Raw genomic sequence first — 23691 nt, 5'->3', positions numbered from 1 at the left:
GTGGAGCTTTGTTTCAAGATTGTCTCTACAATGAGATCTCCCATGCCAATCTGGGAATGGTTTTCTCTGAACGTTTCTTCCAAATCTACATTCCTATGAGTCTGCAAGTGCAGCTATCACATGGCAACACAGTTTTCCTACATCACCCATGGGAACCCGACGCCATTCCATGATGGTTTGCAGACTTTATCCTATCAGTGGCAATGCAAAGAGCAAAACCAAAGTGTTCCTGCTGAGAGGGTAGGAAACAGTTCTTTAGGTGACTCTAGGAAGAATCAAAACACACGTAGTTTTATTTTCAGATCAATGATTGACTAGCACCTGGATGAGAGCAATATTGCAACATCTCCTGTGCATCTTGGCAGTTAATTCTAGGCCAATGAGTTGTTCAGCCTGGAGAAGAGAAGGCTCCAGGGAGACATTATGGTGGCCTTTTGATACTTAAAGGGGATTTATAAGGAAGATGGGGACAGACTTTTTAGTAGGGCCTGTAGCAACAGGGCAAGGGGGTATATGGTTTTAAACTGAAAGAGAGTAGATTTAATATTAGGAAGAAATTCTTTACCATGAGGGTGGTGAGGCACAGGCTGCCCAGAGCTGCTGTGGCTGCCCCATCCCTGGCAGTGCTCGAGGCCAGGCTGGACGGGGCTTTGAGCAGCCCGGTCTAGTGGAAGGTGTCCCTGCCCCTGGAAGGGGGTGGAACTAGATGGTCTTTAAGGTCCCTTCCAGCCCAAACTATTGTATGATTAAATGATTCTATGATTATGACTATTTTGAAGTGTCTAACTAGAAGAATGGTGTTTAATAATATTTTTAACAATAATTTTGTGGCCAGTGAAGTACCATGTAAAACAACAGAGCAGGAATTAAATATGAAATGCAATGTTAATACCAAAGAGGAGTGTGTAACTTATCACCAACCTGCCCTTAATACAGTTTCTGACACTGCCTGCAAGTGAAAAAAATACAGTTAAGCACAGAAATCTCAGTGCCTTCTGCTAGAATTGTCTTGGAGCTCCCTTGGAGGCTTGAACGTTTGGGTTGCTTAATTTTCAAGCTTGATTTTCTTTTAATTCTATGTGTCTCAAGAGGTTATTGAGGCAGATGCTATTCAGGCAAACAGGAGTTGGACGCACCTGAATGACCGTATCTTTTTCTGTCCTTTAACGTTTAAAGTGACTGACTACAGACACTATTTCGACCTAATGGATGGATCTCATCTCACACTGGAGGAAATCCCGTATAACTTGATTGATTTCAAGGTTAGCTAAGATCAGAATCTAGGATACCACCTTCACAAATTCAATGCTTTTCAATTCTCTCTTGTCTTTACTTTTTCCAGCAGCTATAATCAGCACCTAATTAATTAAAATAGAACACAGCCTGGGGCATGTCTCTCTCATGAAGTTTTATCATTTTACTCTATTTTCACTCCATGTAGCAGTTTACTTCAAAGAGACACAAGGTCTCTGAATATTTTAACTAAAGAGCTCATCCCAGTGGTTTACATTCCCCAGTGAGTCCATGATCAGGCTCACAATGACCAGAACTGGGGCTGCAGCACCACCCAACAGCTGCACAGGTGATGCAAGGGAAAAGCTTTTATCCTCTGTAACGTAAGTAAAAATCACAGCACAAAAGCAGATCATTTGCAAAAAAATTAGCGTTCTGACAGTTTTGTGTGTGTGAGCAAAACTATTATTTTATTTTATTTTTCTGAAATGGAAAAAGTCTGTTTACAGATTAGTACCAGGAGGGGAAACTTTTAATTTATTGCCTTCTCTCAGTTCTTTCAGATGTAAATTAGAGTGCTGTTAACGTTTAAACTGCTAGAAAAGTTTATACACTCTAGCAAGAACCTATTTCTCTGCCAGCTGAGGGCAGGAGGGGAAACCCACCATGCAAGAAGGAATACTCTGATCGCATCATCTCTACATCTGTTTTTTATTTTTTTAATTCTTCTGTTGACAAGTCCCTTCCTTCAAAATCACAGCTACTACTCTGCGATCCTCCCAGTGAATGCTGCTTGTCAGGGACAGGCAGCCCCTGACAAAAAAATAAAAAATAGAGCTTCTTTACCCTTCCTTTTCACAATAGATTAATCTATCTTTTGTTCTCCATGAGAACTAGGTGTCATATTTCAAAATGCACTTTTAAAACAGGTATAATTAAACCTCTGCAAAAGGAGGGAGGCAGAGAAATTAGCAGCAAAAGTAGTAATAAAGGTATTTTAGAGCCTGTGTGAGCTGGAAGGTACTTCATCCCTCCCCCTCACTGCACAGCTACAATTACATTCCGCAGTGGAAAAAAAAAAGTAATTATAAAAATGAACTTTTCTTCAAAAAATGAGCATGTTCTAAAAGGATTACTCCTTTGAACATTTGAGCACTTCAAAAGGAGGATGAATTAGTGCTGACAACTCAATAAAGTAGCCATCAATTATTTAAAATGCGATGGCTCTTCTCATACAGCACTTCTGATTAGGAAAACATTTCAAAAACTAGAAATTAGAGTTATTCTTCCTAAATGAAATGGGCCCAGGCTTCAAATGCGGGGTGGGGGGTGGGGTGGAGCAGGGAGGAATGTGACTTTCAATGAGCCTGGCAAGAACATAGGAAGTTTCTTCTCTTGAAGCCATCTATAAAGTACATTGCATGAGATTGTGTTACAGACTGAATTTGGGATTCATGAAGCAAACCAAGCAGAGGGAAGGGAAAAAATATCTGCGCTTCAGCTAATGCATGCAGAGAGTCAAAAATGCCCAAGACCCCAAACTCTACCACTGCTGTGTTTCGAAAAGGGAAGTAATTAAACTTTCTTAGTGAAAAAATAGTTATGAAAGAAGCTCCTAGAGGGCTGTTGGCAATGGAGCGATATGGATCTCCTTTAAATGAAGTTCATCAGACTTTCTTTGTAGGTACTCACAAGTGGATGCTAAGAGCCTCCTGGACACTGCAGCTATGTCCATCCATCACAGAAACAACCACAGCAAATTCAAAACACTGGTTTAAAATTGAAGAAACACCTAGGAAAAAAGGCAGCTGGAGGGAAAAAGGAAGGCTGGGTGAAGTGTGACTTCTGTGGTAGCTGTATCTGAGAATTCACACTTACTTTTCAGGAGCACCCTTGGGTTAATGAGAAGGCCAGCTCTGCCTCCACATCACAGGGATGTGCTCTCCTGACATGGATGCTGTATGCTTAACTACGTTGCAAATGAGAAATGTGCAGCTTAGACTTCAAACAAACAGGAGGGTGGCCAAGCTAAATGGCTTCTCCTCTGGACAGAAAGATAAGAGGAACTGTTTCTGACACCAGCCATGTGGAGCAAAATGAGGATTTATGAGCACAATATTACCGCTGAAGGACCCTGTCTGGGCTGTTTTGGTAATTAAAATAATCAATCAAGGCCTGTGACTGAGGCTGAGACAGACACGTGCTTTACTCTCACCTTCTGAAAAAAAATAACAATGGCAAGGAGAAAAAAATTAAAATCAAAATAACTTAGAAGAAAGTTTTAGTGGTTTTACCTGTGTAGTGATTACTCAATGAACTGCTACTGAAAAACAGCTGCACAATTCAGGGTGAGGGTGAACACTGTAAATTCCATGACAGCAAGGACCTTCAAAAGGGTTAATCCTGTAAAACATGGACCCTCCTATGCCTCTCACTGACAGCACTGGGAGAGCTGATTTGATCAGCGCTGCAGGGACATTCCCCGAACCATGCTGGTGCATCTCCCACAGCCTCCCTACGTGAATTGTTGCATAGTCTTGTTAAGTTCTAGCCAAGCCAGAAATCGTTGCATGCATGACGATCACAGGGTTTCACAATAAAATACTCTTACAAATAATGGGAAAGAAGGAAGCAGACTATGCATGTTTCTCCCATTGCCCTAAAACCTCGTATTAATTCAACAACAAAAGAAAAGGGTTAAAAGCCCTACTAGCTCAATAAATACTGCATTTATGGAGACAGGATTAATCCAGCTGTACAGGGAATTGCAATGACACAGACAGGACCTGCTAGTGAGATGTCAATCTTCAAGGCCAAGCAGACAGTGACAGCTATTTTTTTTTTCCCCTCCCCCCCTTAGCCATCTCCAGCATGCAAGAATTGGAGTATATTTCTCTTTCCACTTTGGTGTGAGTCTCACTTATCAGACTAATGACCAGAAACACAAGAGAAAGACAGGAAATACACAGAGGCAAAGTCAACCTCTCCTTGCATCCATTCCAGCTCCCAGAGTGACCTCGGGGGCTTAATGCCCCTTCTGCTCCCTTAGAGCTGCTGATCCCAGCGGATTCACGTTGGCCATGCAGCTATTCGCCTCTCCCTTGGCTGCCTCCTGCTCTTCCCATGCAGGCCAAAAACTGAGGCTGCCTTTGATAGCCGGTAAAGTCAAACAGGTCTCAAAAAAGGCAGCTCTTAGAAGATGGGATTGACAGAGTGCTAATGCAGTTCAGTCCCTGTCAGCAGATGTGTCAGAAACCATTACTTCTCTCTGCCTTGTCCACCAAAAAATCTTGCTGCAGAAAGATCAAAAGAGACAGCAGCCAGTCTGCACCCTCCAACCCACCCCGAAAACAGAAGGTCTGACCCTGTTCCAACCAGGTTTCTCAGCACCACAAGCTCAGGAGGTTATGCTTTTCCAACCTGAAGCTGCTGGTTCCCAAGGACAAGCAATGGTCATCGCTTTTGCTCAGAGCTTAAGGTTGGAAATAGAGCTTTTCTGGCTCAGGTCATCTTCTAAAACAATCTGGCAGACACAACCCTGAGCGTGCAAAGCTAATGACATGAGTTCACCCTGAAGTATTAGCTCTTGGACCCAAGGAATGATGTTGGCTGATGCACTATAAAGACGTCAATTGAGAGATAAAGCCATGTTAGAAAGGCAGTCTTTGAATAGCAAATTTTACCAATTAATTCAAATTACTGAAACAACATTTAAAATCTACTAATCAAAAGCACAATGTGATTGCTAAGAGATGCCAGACTAGGTGATCTTTTTTTATTACTAGTGTGTTTTGCCTGTAACACCTTTTGATTAGACTCACTGATACAAACCCTCCACACACACTTTCATCTCTAGTACTGTCAAGACCATTGTGGCTAGACTGACCCTAGGGAGGTGTATTTTAATAACACTGGAATAATTTAAAGCAGAGATTACCAGATTCTACCGCAGGTACAAGTGTGAAGGCTGTAATGTAGTCATTGGATTAGTTATTCTGCTTCATACCTAACATAACTTACACAGTTGAAGAGCTGTACTGTTTGTAGGCTTCACGTTTCCACAAAGAAAAATAATATATGATTTAATTGATGACTCCTGGTCTGTTCTATATATCACATATGTGACATAATAAGGAACCGCAGCCAAAAATTGTGGCTAGGAGAAAGCCTTCCAGCAGGACAGCAGTGCAGAACTGTTGCCCAAAGGATCTCCATAGAATCACAGAGTTGTTTAGGTTGGAAAAGATTTTTAAGAGTCCAACTGTTAACCCAGCACTGCCAAGTCCACCACTGAACCATGTCCCTAAGTGCCACATCTACACGTCTTTTAATCCCTCCAGGGATGGTGACTCTACCACCTCCCTGGGCAGCCTGTTCCAATGCTTGACCACCCTTTCCGTGAGGAAATGTTTCCTAATATCCAATCTCAATCTCCATCTCTGGAAGTTTTCAAGACATACTGTGAAAAAGCCATGACTGACCTGATCTGTTGTTGGCCAAACTTTGGTTCTGGCCCAGAGCTTCAGGCAGATAAGACCAACTTCCACAGGCCCCTTTCAACTAATATAATTACAGAACTATTATAGTGGGTATATAAATATTAAAAATATGGTTATTAAAGATCTGAAAATAATAGTAAACCAACCTTTATGATGTTCAAATCCAATCTGTGTTGGTATGGGTCAAAAATTGTGGTCATATGTCAGATACTTGTTGAGGTGAACAAAACAAGTTGGTGGTCTCAGGTATGACCATGATCAAAGACATTTTGCACCCACCTCTCAATGCTTTCAAACAAGACTTAGGATTTTACTTCTCTCTGTGGTGTGAAATTCTAATATAGCATGTTCTGTTTACCAGATCAAAAAGTTTGTTTAAATAGGAGAATGGTTCTCACATGTTCTAGATAGAAACCACATGGCCAAGACCTCGTGTTGAGCCTCAGGTCATGAGAGATAGGGAATATTAACTTGGATTCAGTGCTGAAAAAACAAGGGTTATACAGATTCTGGCCAACTCCAACACAAGACTGCACCCATCTATGGAAGAGATGCCCAGCGACTGCAGGGATTAATAGGCTACAGAGACCTCAAACACGCAACTGTTTCCTTCAGGTCAAATGTGAGTCACTTCTGTGGGATGGTTTGTGAAAGCTGACTTCGCTTCTTAAGATCCAGAAAGGAAGAAAATAATTCTGCCTGCAAGGTGTGTTGCTTCAATATGGCCATATGCAACTTAAAGCCATCTCCCACCTAGGCTTTACTGAATGTGCAAGTTAAACTTGATTTTTCAAATAACTTCTGTAACGGTTTGCCTAAAGCTAGCAATTGCTTTTACATAACTTAGAGCTTCATGATCAGCCACAGTGGAGAACTTAACATATCTGCAGAAAACTTACATGAGAGCCTTGTAAAAGCTTCCACAAAAGGCAATAACCACACTAAATGTTCCCCCCAAAGGAAAAATTATCTAAAGAAATATTGAAAGCAATAGGGAGATTCAGACTCCCACAGAGAGATAATTTTGCCTCTCATTTCAAACTGGAAAAGAAGATGCAGCTAGAAATTCTGCCATGGACTCATTCAGTGCGTCTTAAACCTCTTGGCTTGTTGCCTGTACAATGGAAACAGACGCACCACACAAGACATGAAGGCATCTGCAAAGCACTTCATACTGGTTTAGACACCATGGCACTGCAAAAAACATTGAAATATGAGGACCAGAACCACAGGTGCTGCCTCAAAAGTCATACTTGTCCTTGAATGGGAAAACCCAATTGATCAGCCATGTCTGCTCCTAAACGGATTTTGATTGCTGGAAGCCAGCCTGAAAAGACAACTGATTTGTTTACATTAACAAATAATAACATCCACTCGCTACCAAAGCATGCACCCACCACTACTGGTGAGCTATTTAAATGCCACTCACTGTGACCATTCTTCTTCTTAATAACCAGTAATTTGACAGGAAGAAAACATGGCAAAGCTACCAGTGACGTCTCCTTGGTCACAAGCCGGTGACTTCATGCGTGGGATAAGCAGTGCAGGCAATGGGGTAATCAGCTCCAGCAAGTCATTATCCTGCAAACAGCTGCACACTCTGACTCTTTAAGGAGATTTTTGCTGGATTTTCAGCCACTGGAGCTTGGCCAGCGATCTATTACACCCATCATCTACACAATACTGCTGTAAGAGACAACAGTCGCACTGATGCTTTAAAGGAAAACCCCACCTCTGTGGCTATGGAGTGGAAAGATCAAAGCAACCTGCACTGTTTTTGTTGGACAAAGACAGGGCAATACATTTTTAAGGCCCGTATTAGCAGTGACCACCTAGCTGGAAAGATTTATCACCTCGACATGAACTGTACAAGAACAGGCTATGAGAAGCTGTCGAACTGCTTGTAGCCTAATTTAGTATTGATTTAAACAATTACAGCCTGAAATTTAATGCAGAATAATTTTGAGACAAATTGGTTTCATGGTTATTCAGTCCCTCTTAAAAGGAAAAGGATTTACAATATTTTGCATTTAAGGGTGGAAGAACGGGAAACAAGACCATTCTCACAGTCAAATGTAGTATTTACAAAAGGCGGCTATAATTTTTTTTTAAAGCATAATCTTTACAGAAATGGATGATTCATCTGTGAGGACATGATGGCACAGGATGCTAGAAAATCTCTTATCTATAAGCTAATTCAGTTCAAGCGTGTGCCGATAGTTATCAAAAAGCTGCTATTACCAGCCTGTGCAGTGGGAACTGATAAATTCTTGAGTCATGTTCAAATCACAGCACCAGCTCCTGCCGCAAAAGCTTCAGAAAGATTTTCAGGATAGAAAAGCGTGGGATGGTTGAACCATGAACACCTCCATGAATGACACAAGACAGGAAAATGTAACACAGTGCTGGGAGAGAGGTGCCAGGCTCATTCACAATACACACTGTATTTTCATCATACCCATGAGGTGATGAGGGCAAAGATTTCAGGCTCCAGCACTGTCAATGCAGAAATAGCCTTTTTTTTCTTTTAATGTAAAATCAATAAAATTATTTTAGCAAGCTATTTGGATGACTTGGTTCAAAGAGGCAGCAATTTTTCTTCTCCTTCACAAAATTACCCTTCTATAATGTCGGGAACAGGCAGACCTTCTGACCATGTACATTTTGACCAAGAATAATTCTAGTTCAAAATGATTTCCATCCATCATGAGAAACAAATTATAGGAACTGGACGAGAAAATTCCCAGCCATTCTGGCTCTTCAACCCCAAATGAACTTTAAGAAAATATATTTATATTATAGAACACATTTTCATGGCTACGAATGATGCCACAATCCACAAAAATACATTGTCGCATTAAGAATCCAAAACAAATTTGTAAGGTTAACAACCTCCACGGTCCTGCTCCAAAGCATGTGTGTTAATATTACTGTAAAATCTTTCCAGCTCTCAGTAAGGTCAGCTGCCTGCACAGGCTGAGTTTGGGTTCTTAGTTTAATTCTCGTAAGAGAAAACAAGAAAGGCAAACGATACAAAATACCACACAGAACATACCCATTTTTTTCCCAGAGCTCTCAAAACAAACTTCAAATAACACCTTCAACAAAATCCTCAAACTGTGAATAAGTGGAATTTTGCTTTCTATTCTAACTCACAGTTTCAATCTTCAGATACTTTCCCTGTTGTGGAAGCCAAAACTGCCCTAAAATGTATTTTTTTCAACTCTGTTCTGAAAATCAAGTCTTGGAAGACTTATACATGTGTTATGGATTTGGCATATTTCTTTTTTTCATAGGCACTTGCAATGGTGAGGAACTACCAGCATCGCAGATAACTGCAAAACAAGGGTGTACTGTGTAATTTCTTCCCCAGTGCAGCCACTCTCTATTGTGCTCCTACCATCCCTGCTCAGCCAATGCATTTGAGTTCTTGATCTATGAAACCCCTTCTGCTCTCATTAAAGTTGTTTTCAATACTCTGATCTTGTTTTGTGACCGCTCCTGCTGTGTCTTTGCTGTAACATCTTACACCTGTTCGGCGCTACTTTTGCAGTGTCAAGGGAAATAAAGACAAATACCATCAAATCCACCGTCAGCTCACGAGAGGGCTCATCATAAGATGTTCAGACATAACCTGCCCTTGGGAAAATGCTCTGTTCTCATCTTATGTGGTGTGTGCTGAGTGAACATTGAGGCTGAAATTATTTTTATATTGGTAGCTATTTACAGTGAGTGGTACTCTACCATTTTTTGGGTTTGATAACTGAATTTCTGAGAAGACTAGTAAAGCTGTACCCTGGGAAGGAAACAGTTCAGGGATGCCATGCTGGTCCAAAACACTATTTTAACTCATGGAGATTTTCTAAACAATGTAAAGAAACTTCTGACCCCCTTCTAAGGAAGTTATTTACCTCTAAAAGCTTCTGAAAACTCTCCACTGGAATCTAATTTTGCTTTGCCTCTGAAGGAACCAGCCCATACTCATGGCACCCAGACAAGCAAAGCATTAGTGACCATTAATACATGCAAAAATCCTAGCGATTTCCCCCAAATAATAGTAACAACAACAGTAATTACTATTACCATATAGCACTATAACAGACATTTGGTTTACAGTTATAAACTAAGATAGAAGCGGCCATATATACCATGGGAGATGCGTGCTACTTCCTGTGAACTCTGCAATTATTATTCATCCCTGAAGATGTGATTTTATAGATAAGAGGGAATAATTTAAAAGGATTAAAAGAGCTTGACCCAAATCACAGCAAATCATTATAATTCAGATTTTTGGGGTGGGCTTCCATACTGTCCTGTTACCCATACAGTTGGGAAGAGAACTGTGCTTGTTGCTATTATCACTACTCCACATCAGAGTTCAAAAAAGCTGTTTCAAAAGAGACTTCTCACATAAATACTCTAACCTCATAAGCCATATCTCTCAAATCTCTCTTATCTGGCTGAGGAAGCAACACAGGTGCCTTGCTGCAGCAGCACCACATCAATCACAAACACGCTGCATCTGGGAGGCAGCAGACCTCATCTTTGCTCCGTAATTTGCAGGTGTCCCCAGAACTTCTAGGGGAGGCTGAATCTATTGAAACCTTGCAAATAAACTTCTAAGGTAGTTGTTTAAGAAAGGTGGTATCAATTTGTTGTAATGGCTATAAGGTGCTTTACAAATGGCACGTGCCAGGCAAGATGCAAAGATGCCATCAGCGTGACACAGGAGGAGAGACATACAAGCAAAACGTAAGAGCCCGTATATACCTACACGGCTGCATACAGGGATCAGAAGAGGAAAGAGCATGCCAGCAATGACACTGCAATAGATCGTAGTTACAAACTCAACGCTGAGGCAAATTTTGTGGGTCATAGCATCCTAGAATCATGGATTGGTTTGGGTAGGAAGGGACCTTCAAGATCATCTAGTTCCAGCCCCCCCCGCCATGGGCAGGGACCCCTCCCACCAGCCCAGGTTACTCCAAGCCCCGTCCAGCCTGGCCTGGAACACTGCCAGGGATGGGGCAGCCACAGCTGCTCTGGGCAGCCTTTGTTAGAGCCTCACCACCCTACAGTAAAGAATTTCTTTCTAATACCTAATCTAAATCTACCCTCTTTTACTTTAAAATTGTTCCCCCTCATCCTATCACTACATTCCCTGATAAAGAGTCCCTCCCCATCTTTCTCGTAGGCCCCTTTAGGTACTGGGAGGCTGCTAAAAGTTCTCCCCAGAGCCCAGGCTGAACAACCCCAACTCTCCCAGCCTGTCTTCCTAGCAGAGGTGCTCCAGCCCCTGATCATCTCCGTGGCCTCCTCTGGACTCGCCTCAACAGGTCCATGTTTTTAGTCGTGGGATATATAGCCAGGTCAGGGCTAGATATGGATGGTAAGGGGTGTACTGGCAGTTCACTCAGCTCCTACCTGCAGAAGAGGCCGCTGCACACCCAGGATCTTCATGGTATCTGCATTAGCCAATATTTTCAAGGGATCAGATGCCTTCGTGACGCCTTCAATCTCTTTGTTAATTTCAGCCAGGACCTGATTGAGGAAGATGTTCTTGATGTACATGGTGAGGAACTCACGGAGCGGACACTGCTTGGCTGGGCCAAGCTCCATGGCATGCTCTATCTCCTGGATAAATCTGGAAAAGAGAATGGGAAGAATGCAATGTAGTTATACCACGTAGTCACTCTAAAAGTGTTAGTGTTGCCTTTGCCATTTCAGAGCTAAGCACCAGCAGGGGGGAATGACTAGAGACTGAGCTAACATGAGACATGAACAATAGAAAAGGTCTATCAGGTAGCCTTCAGAAAAAAAAAAAAAAAAAAGAAGACAACAGCTGGCAAGACAAAGATTCAATGGCTGGAGAACAGACAAAATGAGGGATTGGTGAAAATCCACAGCCTGGGCATGACTTGCGTTTATTTGTCCAAAAATCACTGACTGCTCTATTTAAGACATACTGGAAAGACTGTATTTTAAAAACACCCACCCCCCACTGAAAAAAAAATAATAAAAAATTCAGGATGCCAGAAATCCCTTTGAAAAGGCAGAGTTCCTTCTGGGAGTGGTCATTCCATTCTCACAGGTGAGTTCCCCATGTCTGAACTTAACAGCAGTATATTCCAGCTCAACGTCTAGGGGTAACACTGAAAAAGCAATGCATATGTATTATGCTGGCATCATACTGCATTATGTATGTCTGTATTACACTATATTTTTATTATGCATTATTGTTTCATCCTAAGATCCCATTCCTGTGTACGCAGAAAGGCATGCCGATTCTGGGAATATTTTAACACAAAATGTTTGCCATCTCCTCCTGCAAAATATCTTTATCTGAGTGATGCCATCTGTTTAACACACAGGAGTTTCTTCTAGAAATTACTTTGTAATTTCTGTAACTTACATCTGAAGCAATGAAATCAGTGTTCTTTCCAAAACTGAATGTATTAGAATTACTGTACTCATTAGGAATTGTATTGTATTATACATATTAGGAATTGTATGTATTAAGAATTGAGTGCAGGAATCATAATGGACTGAGACATTGTCCAAAAGTGAGAAACGTGTATGGCGTTTACACAGCCCTCTTCAAAAATGCACACAAGTGCCTCACAATTGTTTATATTCTAATCCCACTCCTGGACAGGCTGGGATTGTTTTTACTTTTGTTTCACACAGCAGCAGCAGAAGCAAGTGTTTGACACTGGATCTCCCAATATTTGTTGCAACACCTTCTTCACCCTGAAAGCCACCTCTTCTTCACTAGGAAAGACCCTTTCTGCAACTGAGACATCTCTAACAGTTACAGTGTGGTTAGCATGTATTAAAGATGCCTTACCACTAACTATTTTCCCAAACTTCAACAAGGTCTGCTGAATTGTCTGTGACTTTCTACCTCCACGTTCAGCACTTCAGAAGAAGCAGCTTCCATTCTGAGGAGTGACTGAGGAGCTGCTGTCAATTTTTGTAGCATGATTTCTTTTAAATCTGAACAATTTGCTCCCTAAAGCCTCTGCAGTGTTGACTCCATCAGTCTAGAGTGACACATTTGGGCCAATGCAGCTATTTCTTCCGGGGGTGTGTGTGGGGGGGTGGGACACGACCCACTCACAGTTAAGTTTGATGATTGCTTCTACAAAGAGAGATGCTGCATGGAGAGAAGTGCAAAGGATGGTGATTTTATTTCCTGTTTTTCACAGATCGATAATGTGAATCAGCTTTATAAAACAGGGAGACAGTGGAGTCATCTGGGAAGAGCAGAGAGACCAGCACAAAGCTGATCTCTGAAATAACAGACCTAATGTCACCAGCTTCGAGTGACAACCACTGACGTCCTTAAGGGAACATTGTCAAGGTTGATGGGACCATACTGAACTAACTTACCGTACCTTTTCATGTCTGCCAATAAATTTGCTACTCTTTCTTTATAAGCTTATTTACATGGTGCTTTCAATGCACAAAACTAACAAAAAAAAGAGTGAATTATCCCATTACACCTCTCTTTCAGATGGGAAGGGAGAGGCACAGCAGCTTGAATTTGAAACCAACAACTTCCATTGAAGGGAACAACTTTTAAACACTTTTAAAATCCAGCACGTGCTTAAAAATGGCTAAACCAACATAAATAGAAGAAAACTTTAGAGGGAGAATGGCCACAGACAAACTAGCAGCAAACTATCAGAACTCAGATGTGCTGACCTACAGCAACTCCTTATCCCACAACAGTTGGATGGTGTTTCTAAGTGATTCCTATACCAGAGACTAAATTGCTTGTGCGATGCTGAAGGAAAGGTCAGTGCTAGCAAAAGGTGTAATCAAGATTTTTTGTTTCCCAGTACCTGGCATTAATCACCATTCCAGATCTCTCCTAAAGACCTGTGCGTTAATCTCCAGCAAACTTTACCTTGATTAGAGAACTAAGTCCTGTGGTTGACACATTCTAATGGGCTTTCATTTCTTGGCATAGACGAGACAACAGTGGTTCACTTAATACTGGTACGAATCAAAAATATATCCCTATTTTACTTGATATGAACCATAAGGTAATCATAGATTACGAGAAAGCTGCCAGACAGAAATGACTCTGCAAGAGGGGATTTTATGAGTGCTCAGCAACACTTGTGATAAAAGAACAAATGGTCAAGAGCTTAGGAAAGCAGATTTAAACTCGATATCAGGAAAAAGTTATTAAGACTGAAACTGTGCACGACATGCAGGACTAGAGGATATGGATGAAAGACCTTAAGTTTGAATGTTCAAGGATAGCTTGATTAAATGATAATGGTAATGAAAAATAGACAATTTCTGAAGTCTTCATTTAATCAAAAGATCTCTACTGGAAATGAAAGTAAAGAAAATGTAAAGAAAAAATGTAGTATGGATGTCAGAGCATGTCATACAGTAAGGGAACAGCCCTAAGAGTTCATAAATTTGACACTCCAATGGTAAAAACACACTACCACTTAGTACAGCCTGAAAGACAGACACCTGGGGTCCAAAACGCTATGATCTGCTGAGGTTCAAAGATAACCTCACCGTGTTTTCACCAGCCAGGATGAGTCCCATATCTGCTCTCCAAATGGAACACCCAAGGCAGCCACTGCACAGCTCCAGCCTTCACCCCACCAAGAGGAAAACCCCACCGAGCACATGGCCAGGGTGCCCAAGCAAGCATCACAAGGCTCCAGATACAGATGTACAGCAGATTTGTACCAAGAATCCTTCTACCACGTTGCACTGCAACAGTGAAACACCCTACATGTTCTGGATCAGGAGGATTATTCAGAATTCAATTAAGAGCAGTTTAATCTAATGGAAAACTTAATTTTATGTATTTCTTAAAAGAAATAAGGATGCATAGTCAAATACTGACAAGTTTGGAAAAGCAAGGATTGGAGCCACTTGTGTCACTTTTATTTGGCCTGCTGTGCATGACATGATGGTGTAATTATTAATTACACAATGGCATAGTATTGCTCGTATCAGCAGCTCCTTGTCTAGGAACAGGACGGTTAGTGTTTGGACAGTGAATGTCACAGTGCTGGGACTTAGCAAATCTCTGATGTGTGACAGCAGAACCATGCATCAGCAGCCAATTGTCACCTGCGTGAATCACTGTGACACCAAGTGAGACACTCCTGCCACAAAGTCCCACGGGGCTGGCTGCCTGCACCGCTTCCAAGCTTCATCCTTCCTGCCTTCTCATTTCCTCCCATGACTCCTGTGGGAATTTGGCCACCAGTTCTCTTATTTGTCTTGGTTCCCAGTCCCACTCATTCATCCTATCGTTTCTCCTCTCTTCTCAGCACTTACATCATGAAGCATCCTCCTCCAGGCAGCTGGAGCCCAACAGGTACAGGAGCCTCAAAACACTGTGAGGGAGCTAGTCCTTGGCTCAGGAACTAGCACTTTTCCAAGGTTCTTGCCCTTGGCTTTGTCCTGGTTAGCTAAGGGCAGGATCGTGCCCATCAGGCACTTCAGACGCTATGAACTGGAAGCCTCTTACACGAGACTGTGAGCACTGGACTTCTTCAAATGTGTATAACTAAGCCAAATTTTGGTGTATTTTCAGAGGAATGGCAAAAGGCACACCCTTTACACAAAAGTTCTTCTTACTGAGAAATATGAAGATGCAAATTCTCAGCCGAAGAAAAGGTCACCGGAATTTGCCAACATGTATGATGTGTTTCTTCTTCTGTTCTCAGAAAGGAAATGTAGTTTAGGCGCATTTAAAAAAAAAAGAATCTAGCCCCAGTTGCAAATAAAGACTTGCCAAATTATAAGAAAATGAAAATGAAGGTTTTAAAATGGGAAGTATTGGGTGGCATTAAAGACCTAACAGATATTCTCTATTTTCTGCTTGGCAGACAGATACACATACATTCACAGTCACACACTGTGCTATTTATTTATTTAAATTTCAAATACTGCTGGTTAAGTTATTCAAACAGAATTCAGTCTTTATAAAGAAAAAAACGTTTAACAGCATCTAAAAAAAAATATTCTAAGATTACGTTCCAAAAATGTTCTCGTGTTACTCATCCAAGCTGCCCATGTAACTATTAAGATGTCAAAAAAGCAATCTGACCCACAGCTATCCCAGAGATCACTGTTTATGTCTGTGTCTGAACCAGTGTACACGGTAAGAAATAGCATTTTGGTCACGCTTATATAAAACATGTACAAATCAAAGCAGAGAAAAATTTTTGGCACTTGAATAAAGTGAAGGATGAGGGAAGTTAAGTCTGGACATGATCCAACAAATTGGTTGTGGACATACCTGCATGTGCGTAAATCCAAAAGACCAACAAAATCTCAATCAAAACCACTGCAATGGTGAAAGGCTGTGTCCCCGAGCCCTTTTACACCCTACTAATTTCTTTTTACTCTCCAAAGGGGGAAATTTGAGATACAGTTCACTGTAAAAAGGGGCCATGAAGGCAGTCTTGGAGGAACAGCTTTGATTCACTTTCCATTTGCTTCGATTGTTCTACTGGCAAAAGAACCATTCGGCTGTAATTTAGTGGGGTTTCAGAAACAGCATCCACAACCACATTTAAAATAATCTCTAACTGGCACACAAAAACTGAAGAAAAACCTGTAAAGGTTAACACGCCAAGGGGTGTATTCTCTAAATGTGAGAGAATGAGCCATGTGGCACATTCAGAGAGAAAATTCCCCTACCACTGAGCAATTACAGTTATTTAATATAACTATCATGTATGTCAGATACGCAAAATGCAAAAATGCTTTCTCTGAATAAAAATGCAGAGTGAGTTGTGTCACCAGACTTTTGGTAATCGTCACTCTAGGTAGCTCTGGAAATTGCCTGAAATCCTAAAAAGTCTCACAGGGATGTTACTGCTCTGAAGGACACTTTTATGAGATGTCTGGCCAGGATGGAGTTCTTGGAAGAGACCAGCCAGAGAAAAAAATAGAAATCTGCATCTTACCCTGGATTCAGAACCTGCATTTTCAAAATTATGCATAACTTTTAACTTGTTTTATCCTCCTATGAAAGCATTTGAAGTGATTTGTGGCTGCAATTAAGCATTCCCCTTAGACAGAAAAGCACATTCAGTAAAATGAAGTATCTTTTTGTAAATGACAGTCATTTGGATTAAAAAAGAAAAAAAAGGCAAACCATTTCAGAAAATTTAATTCTTCCCAACTCACAACTTAATTGTCTATGAGGACTGTCTTACCTAGGCTGGAAGTGTGTAATAAAAAACATAACATCAAAAAAGCTATGTGGATTGATTTAGAAACCTACAACTTTCACCTTCCCAAGGCTTGCTTCTGTCGTCTAGTTATGTCTTCTAAAACACTAAAAGAAACTGAAGACATGTCATTGAAAGTACATGACATCAAATACGCCATTCCTTAATGATGATGGTAATATTAGCTGAAATTCCCTCCTCAAACAAATGAATGACAGTAAAAAAAAAATATATTCCAAAACCTTATTAAGGAAATTTTTACAGACATTCAGCCCAAACTTACATTTCATCTTGTTTCATTTTTGTGTGATGGTAACCTGCTCTTTTCCCTCCATCTTAGTCACAGAACATCTAAGTACCTAAAATGAACCTCTTGGTGAGCTTACGCACAGCAAGGAAATATTAAGGAAACATCAGAAATCCTCTGAACTGTGTACTAGTTGCTGACAGAATGGCAAATCCCAAACTGACTGTTCAGGCTCAAGGAAATTACAGATAAAATACCCAAGGATAAAGGTTCTTGAAGTTTTAAAGACACACGCAAACCAAGAGACACCTGGAAGATCCCAGACTGTCCATTACCCATCCAGAAAGCCTTCCCACCTCAGCAGCGAGCGTTGTGGGAGGGTCAACCAAAGGGACAGCCAAAGACTATGTTCTCCTGCTAAGCTCTTTGATAACCAACAAGGTACAGCCCTGAGTCCTCACTTATCACCCTTGTGACAATATGGCCAGGGAAAGAGGCTATTTCAACAGCTATGTACAATAAAATCAGTATGTATTTCAGTATATTCTGTTCACATAACATTCTAGTTGGAGTAAAACCTACTTCTCATCCATCCTGGAGCCTGTTCCACCCTCTGACTGCTCCCTCCTCTGTCAAAGTGAGACCTAGCGAGGCTCCCGTACCAAAAGGTACTGACTGTTACACATGTGCAGAGTACAATAAATACAATAAAATTAAAAAAAAAATAAAAATCACTGCAACACATAGACTAGAGATCGTTTGTTACTGAAGACCAATCAAATAGGTACTAAAGTAACAGGAAGCACATTATATTGCATAAAAACTTGACTACAGAGAATTATTTTGGTTACATTATCATTTACTTCACTGTTATTTCACTGAGGATCACACTGCTGATAAATATGGCTCTATGCAAGATAATAGAGCTGCTTCTGTATGAAGTCAGTCCAAAGGGAGCTGTATGCAGGGGACAACAGCAGGAATAAAGGTTTAAGCTCTTCTCTAGGTAACGTAAAATGTGATTAAAATTATAATTACCATAAAAAAGTGTAAATAGCTGTGGGACACTCAATGGAGATTTAGCTATGCTAAGTACATTCAGAATCTTAGGAAAAACAGACAAAACCCCAGCAAATATCAGACAAAAAGCATTAATTTTCTGCTATTTTGAAATATTACGTTGCCTAGAAAACATCCAGGAAGGTAACAATGATATAAAATGACTACCGTTAATAGAAAACACCAGATTTTTGGCATTTTTCACTAAAATATTAAGGTTTCAGCTTAACACAAGTAACCGGCAGCGTCAGCCAGACTGGGGTTCACACCACCAAGCTGAGTTTGATGGGCTGTTTTGGGCAAATGGCCAGATTCTGCTGTCAGTCCCCACCACTTCAGTCCCTGCCCTATACAAACAGAGATCCTCAATCAAAAAAAGCTTGACTACTTGATACAGCTCTTTCCGTTAGTGTAAAGGTTTCTGAGTATCTCCCCATAGAGCTGACAGCTTTAGCATCTGAAGATGAAAGAGTTCAGACTTCTTTTTTTAACAGTAGCTAAAAAATACGAGCTTTAAAGAATTGATTTATGTTGTAGTTGCTCATCCATGAGACGGAGGTAAGAAATACCTCGTTCCCATGCAGCTGTAATATAAATACAAGTATTTTGTTGCCTGTGAGGTACTGCAGACACCATACACTGAAAAAAAATTTATAATTTAGCTATCGTCTTATGCTAAAAATATTGCTTATTTAATGCTCACCTACCACCTGAAGAACACAACTTTCTGACTTACATGGTGTAACTATCTCAGGACAGACCAGGTACAATTTCTTCTGATGTGACTAGTATTTGGACCACAAGATGTAGAGCCAGAACTAATTAGATCTAAAGCTTCAGAATATATAGAAATACCTCATACTCTACAGCTCAGATGCCTTTCACAGAACCTGATCCATGAGCAGCAGAACATGGTGGTTTTTGTGGGGGAGGTTGAACCTTGGAGGCAGATTTTAATTTGTGCTAACTACAATCTTTTCAACTGTATAATTTGAATGGCACCCCTTATTTCCATTCCCCTCCTCATGGCCTCAAAACTGCTTTCATTTGTTTTCGGGGTTGCTGTTGTAGCTGAACATCTTCATTAACACCCACCAGCACAGGTATGAATGAAAGCATCCTTCTGCTCCAATCAATCTGAGCAGAGGTGATGTGGGTGTACCGCCACAAAGCCTCTTCCTCACTTTTAATTTTCATCTTGTCAGAGATAAATCTCATCTACAGGAGTAATGATTTCCTTTATGCAGCTGGCACAAGGTAATTCATGCTTCACAAATATTAGCAAAAGCCCACCCGATGGAAGGTTTGTGGTGTGGCAGTCAGGCTGATGCTTGCATCTCATGGTCTCTATCCTCTCATCTCTTGCGAGGGCATGAGCAAGCTTCAGAAGGTGGCTGCATTTCCACCCAGTGCCAAACCTCAGCTAATAGCCAGGCGCAATTTTTCCAAAGGTGGTAAATCTGAATGAGGAGCAGTCCCGAGTTTTGTGACCAACTTGGAGAAACTGAGTTTCAAAAGGAACAAAACTGTGTAACTGGTGTCATTACTGTGAAATGAAGGCAATGAAATGCATATGAACATCATAGTCCTGGGCAAAACATGGGAAAATACACTGTACAGACCACTGGAATGGAGATATGTTACCTGAGAAATAGAAACTGGGTAGATTTTGAGCTTAGTTGTAAATTTGTAAAGGCATTAGTCTGCAGAATTGAAACCCAATCCATTGGCCTGTGAATTTACAGCAGCAAGTCTAACTTTACTCCTCTTCTGTCTCTAGACACTGTTCTTGCAAAGATGTAATTTCCCTTTCTGCAGATCAGAAAGAGCAATTACCAGCACCACAAATCTGCATATAGCATTTATACATCTGGAAGACCCACAAGCAGCTCCCTCTGCAAGCAGATGAGTACAGCTGCCTCTCTGTGAACGCAGGCAAAAGAAGAGTAACTCAAGCGTGAATCACATCAGCTCATTCTGTTAATGAGGATGCACCTGAAATATGAATCACGAGTGCTACAGGGAAAGCAACACGAGCTGGAGCTGCAGCAGTAGTCCCTAGTGAAGGTTTTGGGGATTTCTACCCCTCCCAAGGAGCTTCACACAGGATTTGCACAGCCTCTTATCACATGATGTGACTGGTCTGCTTTAGACCAAGGTGGCATCTCTACATGGTATGGAGAGATGATCTCCAAGGTTGAGTTATGGGTTATAAGCCGAGCAGTGGTGATTGGTTATTTTCTCCTGCTCTGGGGACATTCAAGACCACCCTGGACATGACTGTGTGCAGCCTGCTCTGGGAGAGCTGCTTCAGCAGGGGCTGGGCTGGGGGGGCTCCAGAGCTGTGATTCTGTGTCCTTATCCCTGTTGTGACCTGGAAGTAAAGTGTGTGACCCATGGCTTACTTGACACACAGAAAGGAGCCAGGAACATGCAGGTGGTAGGTACTAAGTCATTGTCACTTGGTTGTTGCAAATGTACACCTAGATACGGGATTCGCTGTCAGCCTTCTCTTCACCTCACCCTGTCCTGATGCTGACGGTCCTTGCTTTGCTTTCCATACCATATGTCCATCCATGCTGCCTTTCAGTAATGAGGCTTAAAAAGTGATCAGTGAACACTGCACTAGTTTGCTTTGCACTGAATTATTTTTTATTACCGAGGCAGAATGACTGCTTGACATTTTGATTATGTACAATAAACAGCAAGCCAGAATCCCAACTATGGGTGAAAACATGGCTGGGACATGGCTGAACTCTGACATGACTCTCGGCACCAACCTAAAACATACCGCAAAGAGCACATTCTAAGCATTAGAAGCATTTAACAAGCATGAGAAGGCAATGCTTACTAACAAACACTGAGTAAAAAGAAGACTTGCCTGTCATCTACAAGCAAAACACAGCTGCTGTTTGGCCTCTTCATTTCCGTCTGAACTCCCAACTCATAAAAATACTGGGGGGACCCGGGGCTTTGGAGCAATTTATTGATCCTACAAGGTGTCCATCTAATCGAAGAAATCTAAACTCACACCTTCTCCCCGAGAGCACCTCGGTGTGAAGTGGAACATGGTGGCTTCAGTATGTATAGCACAGCATGGGATCTTACAGCAATGTAGTGCCTGCGGCTCCTTGCAAAAGCCATCCCTTGGTGTTGGCCTTTCATCACTCTATGGTAGGCAAATTCAGTTTGCTTGACATCTTTGCAGAGATCTTTTAGATCAAACATAAAAAAAACCCTAGAGCTTTGTTCAGATCCTAAAGACACTCTGCAGCGTACTTGTTAAGAGACAGGTTTTCACCCCGGAGCACCAAGACAAAAACCTCTTCAGATGTCATGGGTGAGCAGTGGTTGTTTGCTCCCCTCCATGAGGCTACATTTCAGCAGAGCTGTGTGCGTGCCTGTGTGCGCATAGTTATAGCCATCAGCGTAACGCAGCCTCCTATCAGCCCAACCGACACGGGCACTTTTGAGAGCTGACTTCCACTTCTATTCTGCTTACCCCCTACAGACTCCTAACTACACTATGAGGCCTCTGAGTTCATTTTGAGAACAAATATAAAGTACCTTTATTCCCTATATGCTGTGAACCTCCTTTTAATCCTTTTGAGCAGGTGCAGTTTCTTTACAAGTGAACCTGGAAGCAGGAAACCTGTGGTCAAATGTTTTTGTCTCTTCCTAATATATTGAGGAACTTTTGGGGGTTGGTTGGGTATAAAGAGCCTCAGTTTCCCCATTAGTTGAACAAGCAATGAATGTTTGCAAAGCAAGAGATCCCCAAAACTGCAGAAGGGTACAGTATCATAAAGATGCCAACAAATCCTGACTGTGCACACCCAGTAAGGAAAATGTAAAATGCTGCACCTCCAGCGACTGGAGACAGCTGAGCTTGTGATGTGCAGCTCAGCAGCCACAGCAGCATGCTTTACCTTCAGCTTGAAACACAGCTTTGATCACTACTACTTTATCATTTGCCACTGGAAAAAAAAAAAAAAAAAAAAAAAAGTCTGTGTTTCAAGTTTACACAGAACTGAGCAAACACATCTCCTACAACCAGCCACCCCTTTGCTCTTCTGAAGCTGCACCACCAAATCTCCCTGCTCCAGTCCCTGAAACCGTAAGCTTCTAGCCCCAAACTAGACTGACGCTGAGCAAAGCCTGCCAGTTGCCTCTAAGTTACAAGACTGCTTCATGATGAAGATGATAATCCAAAATGACTAGTGAACTAAATTACCCACTGCCGATCCCTTTGTAATTTAAATCCAATCCTGCAGAAGGCAGAAGATAAATGTATTAACCATGGTCAATCAATCTCTCACTCTATGGAATTTCTTCAGTGTATTCATTTTATGTGAACCCAAGGCACATGTACACTTTCTGCCCATCAGATGAAGTCAAACCAACCTATAGGATCCCACTGCTTCTGTTTCTAACTTACTCCACAAGTAACAACAATGCCTTTCTTCCCATGACACTACAACAGGTAACATGATTTCACTACTACTGGTGTGTGTTCTGTACTGTGCAAGGCAGAAAATACACACAGCCTTGCTTAAAAAGCATTATAACTTTAAACAATCTTGACAGTCTATTCCAAATGAATTCCTGCCTATCACATGGAAATATAGTGGGATTTCATCAAATGCGTATAAAACACTTTAGCATCATGCATCAATAAATATGTTAACAGAACCATCACATAATATCCTATTATACAGAATATCTGAAATATCAAGTTCACCAACTTTAGCTTTTTGTATTATTAAATCCTATTTCCTTTAATGCCATGTTACATTCAGTTTGTTGACCACCACTGAAATGTAATGATCTCAACCCCCCGAAGTACACATTCTCTCCTGAGCACAACAGCTTTGTAAAAATTAACTTATTATTCATATTATTTTTAAATCTGATATGGTGGCACATTCTTCACGCTCAAACCCCACAGCTCTCAATCTGGCCCCTGTAAAAAGTAACATATGCTGACTATAAATCTTTAAAACGGCTCTATTAATAGCGTAGCTGTGGTGACAGCTTTATAAATGGGCACCTTCTTTATGAAAACTGTTTTTATTAGATTGCATTATAATGATTTGTAATACGAATGCAAGGATGGCTTTGGAGAGGATGGCAGCGAGGAAACAACTCCAGCCAGCCAGCAGTTTCAAAGCCCGTGAATTTGGTGTGGCAGATTGTGTGCGCTTACAACAACAGACACAATCAGATTAGCTTTGCTACACCTCTCTGCTCCTCTGCTTTTCCCAATCAGACAGCAAACAGCCTAATAACTGGCTCTGTGTCTGTCAATCCAATTACTTCCTATTTGCTGCGTGCTGACACTCCATTAAATAAGCAGACAGATGGCGTGATCTTTCATTATCATCCAACTGACTGATTAGTCACTGGTGCGCGGACAGGGGTATGG

At 41.3% G+C, this 23691-nt stretch overlaps 1 protein-coding gene across 1 annotated transcript in view; it reads right to left on the bottom strand.

The window, feature by feature from the left end:
- Positions 1 to 23691, bottom strand: part of EXOC4 (exocyst complex component 4) — a 408492-nt gene that overhangs the window by 99527 nt on the left and 285274 nt on the right. The window contains exon 11 of the mRNA XM_056339463.1: positions 11157 to 11376. Within this exon, the coding sequence (XP_056195438.1) occupies positions 11157 to 11376 (220 nt within the window). The remainder of the gene's footprint in view (positions 1 to 11156; positions 11377 to 23691) is intronic.

Source organism: Falco biarmicus, chromosome 5 (genome assembly GCF_023638135.1).
Source record: "Falco biarmicus isolate bFalBia1 chromosome 5, bFalBia1.pri, whole genome shotgun sequence".
In the NCBI taxonomy this organism is placed as follows: Eukaryota; Metazoa; Chordata; class Aves; order Falconiformes; family Falconidae; genus Falco; species Falco biarmicus.
This window is presented reverse-complemented; position numbering and strand designations above follow the sequence as displayed.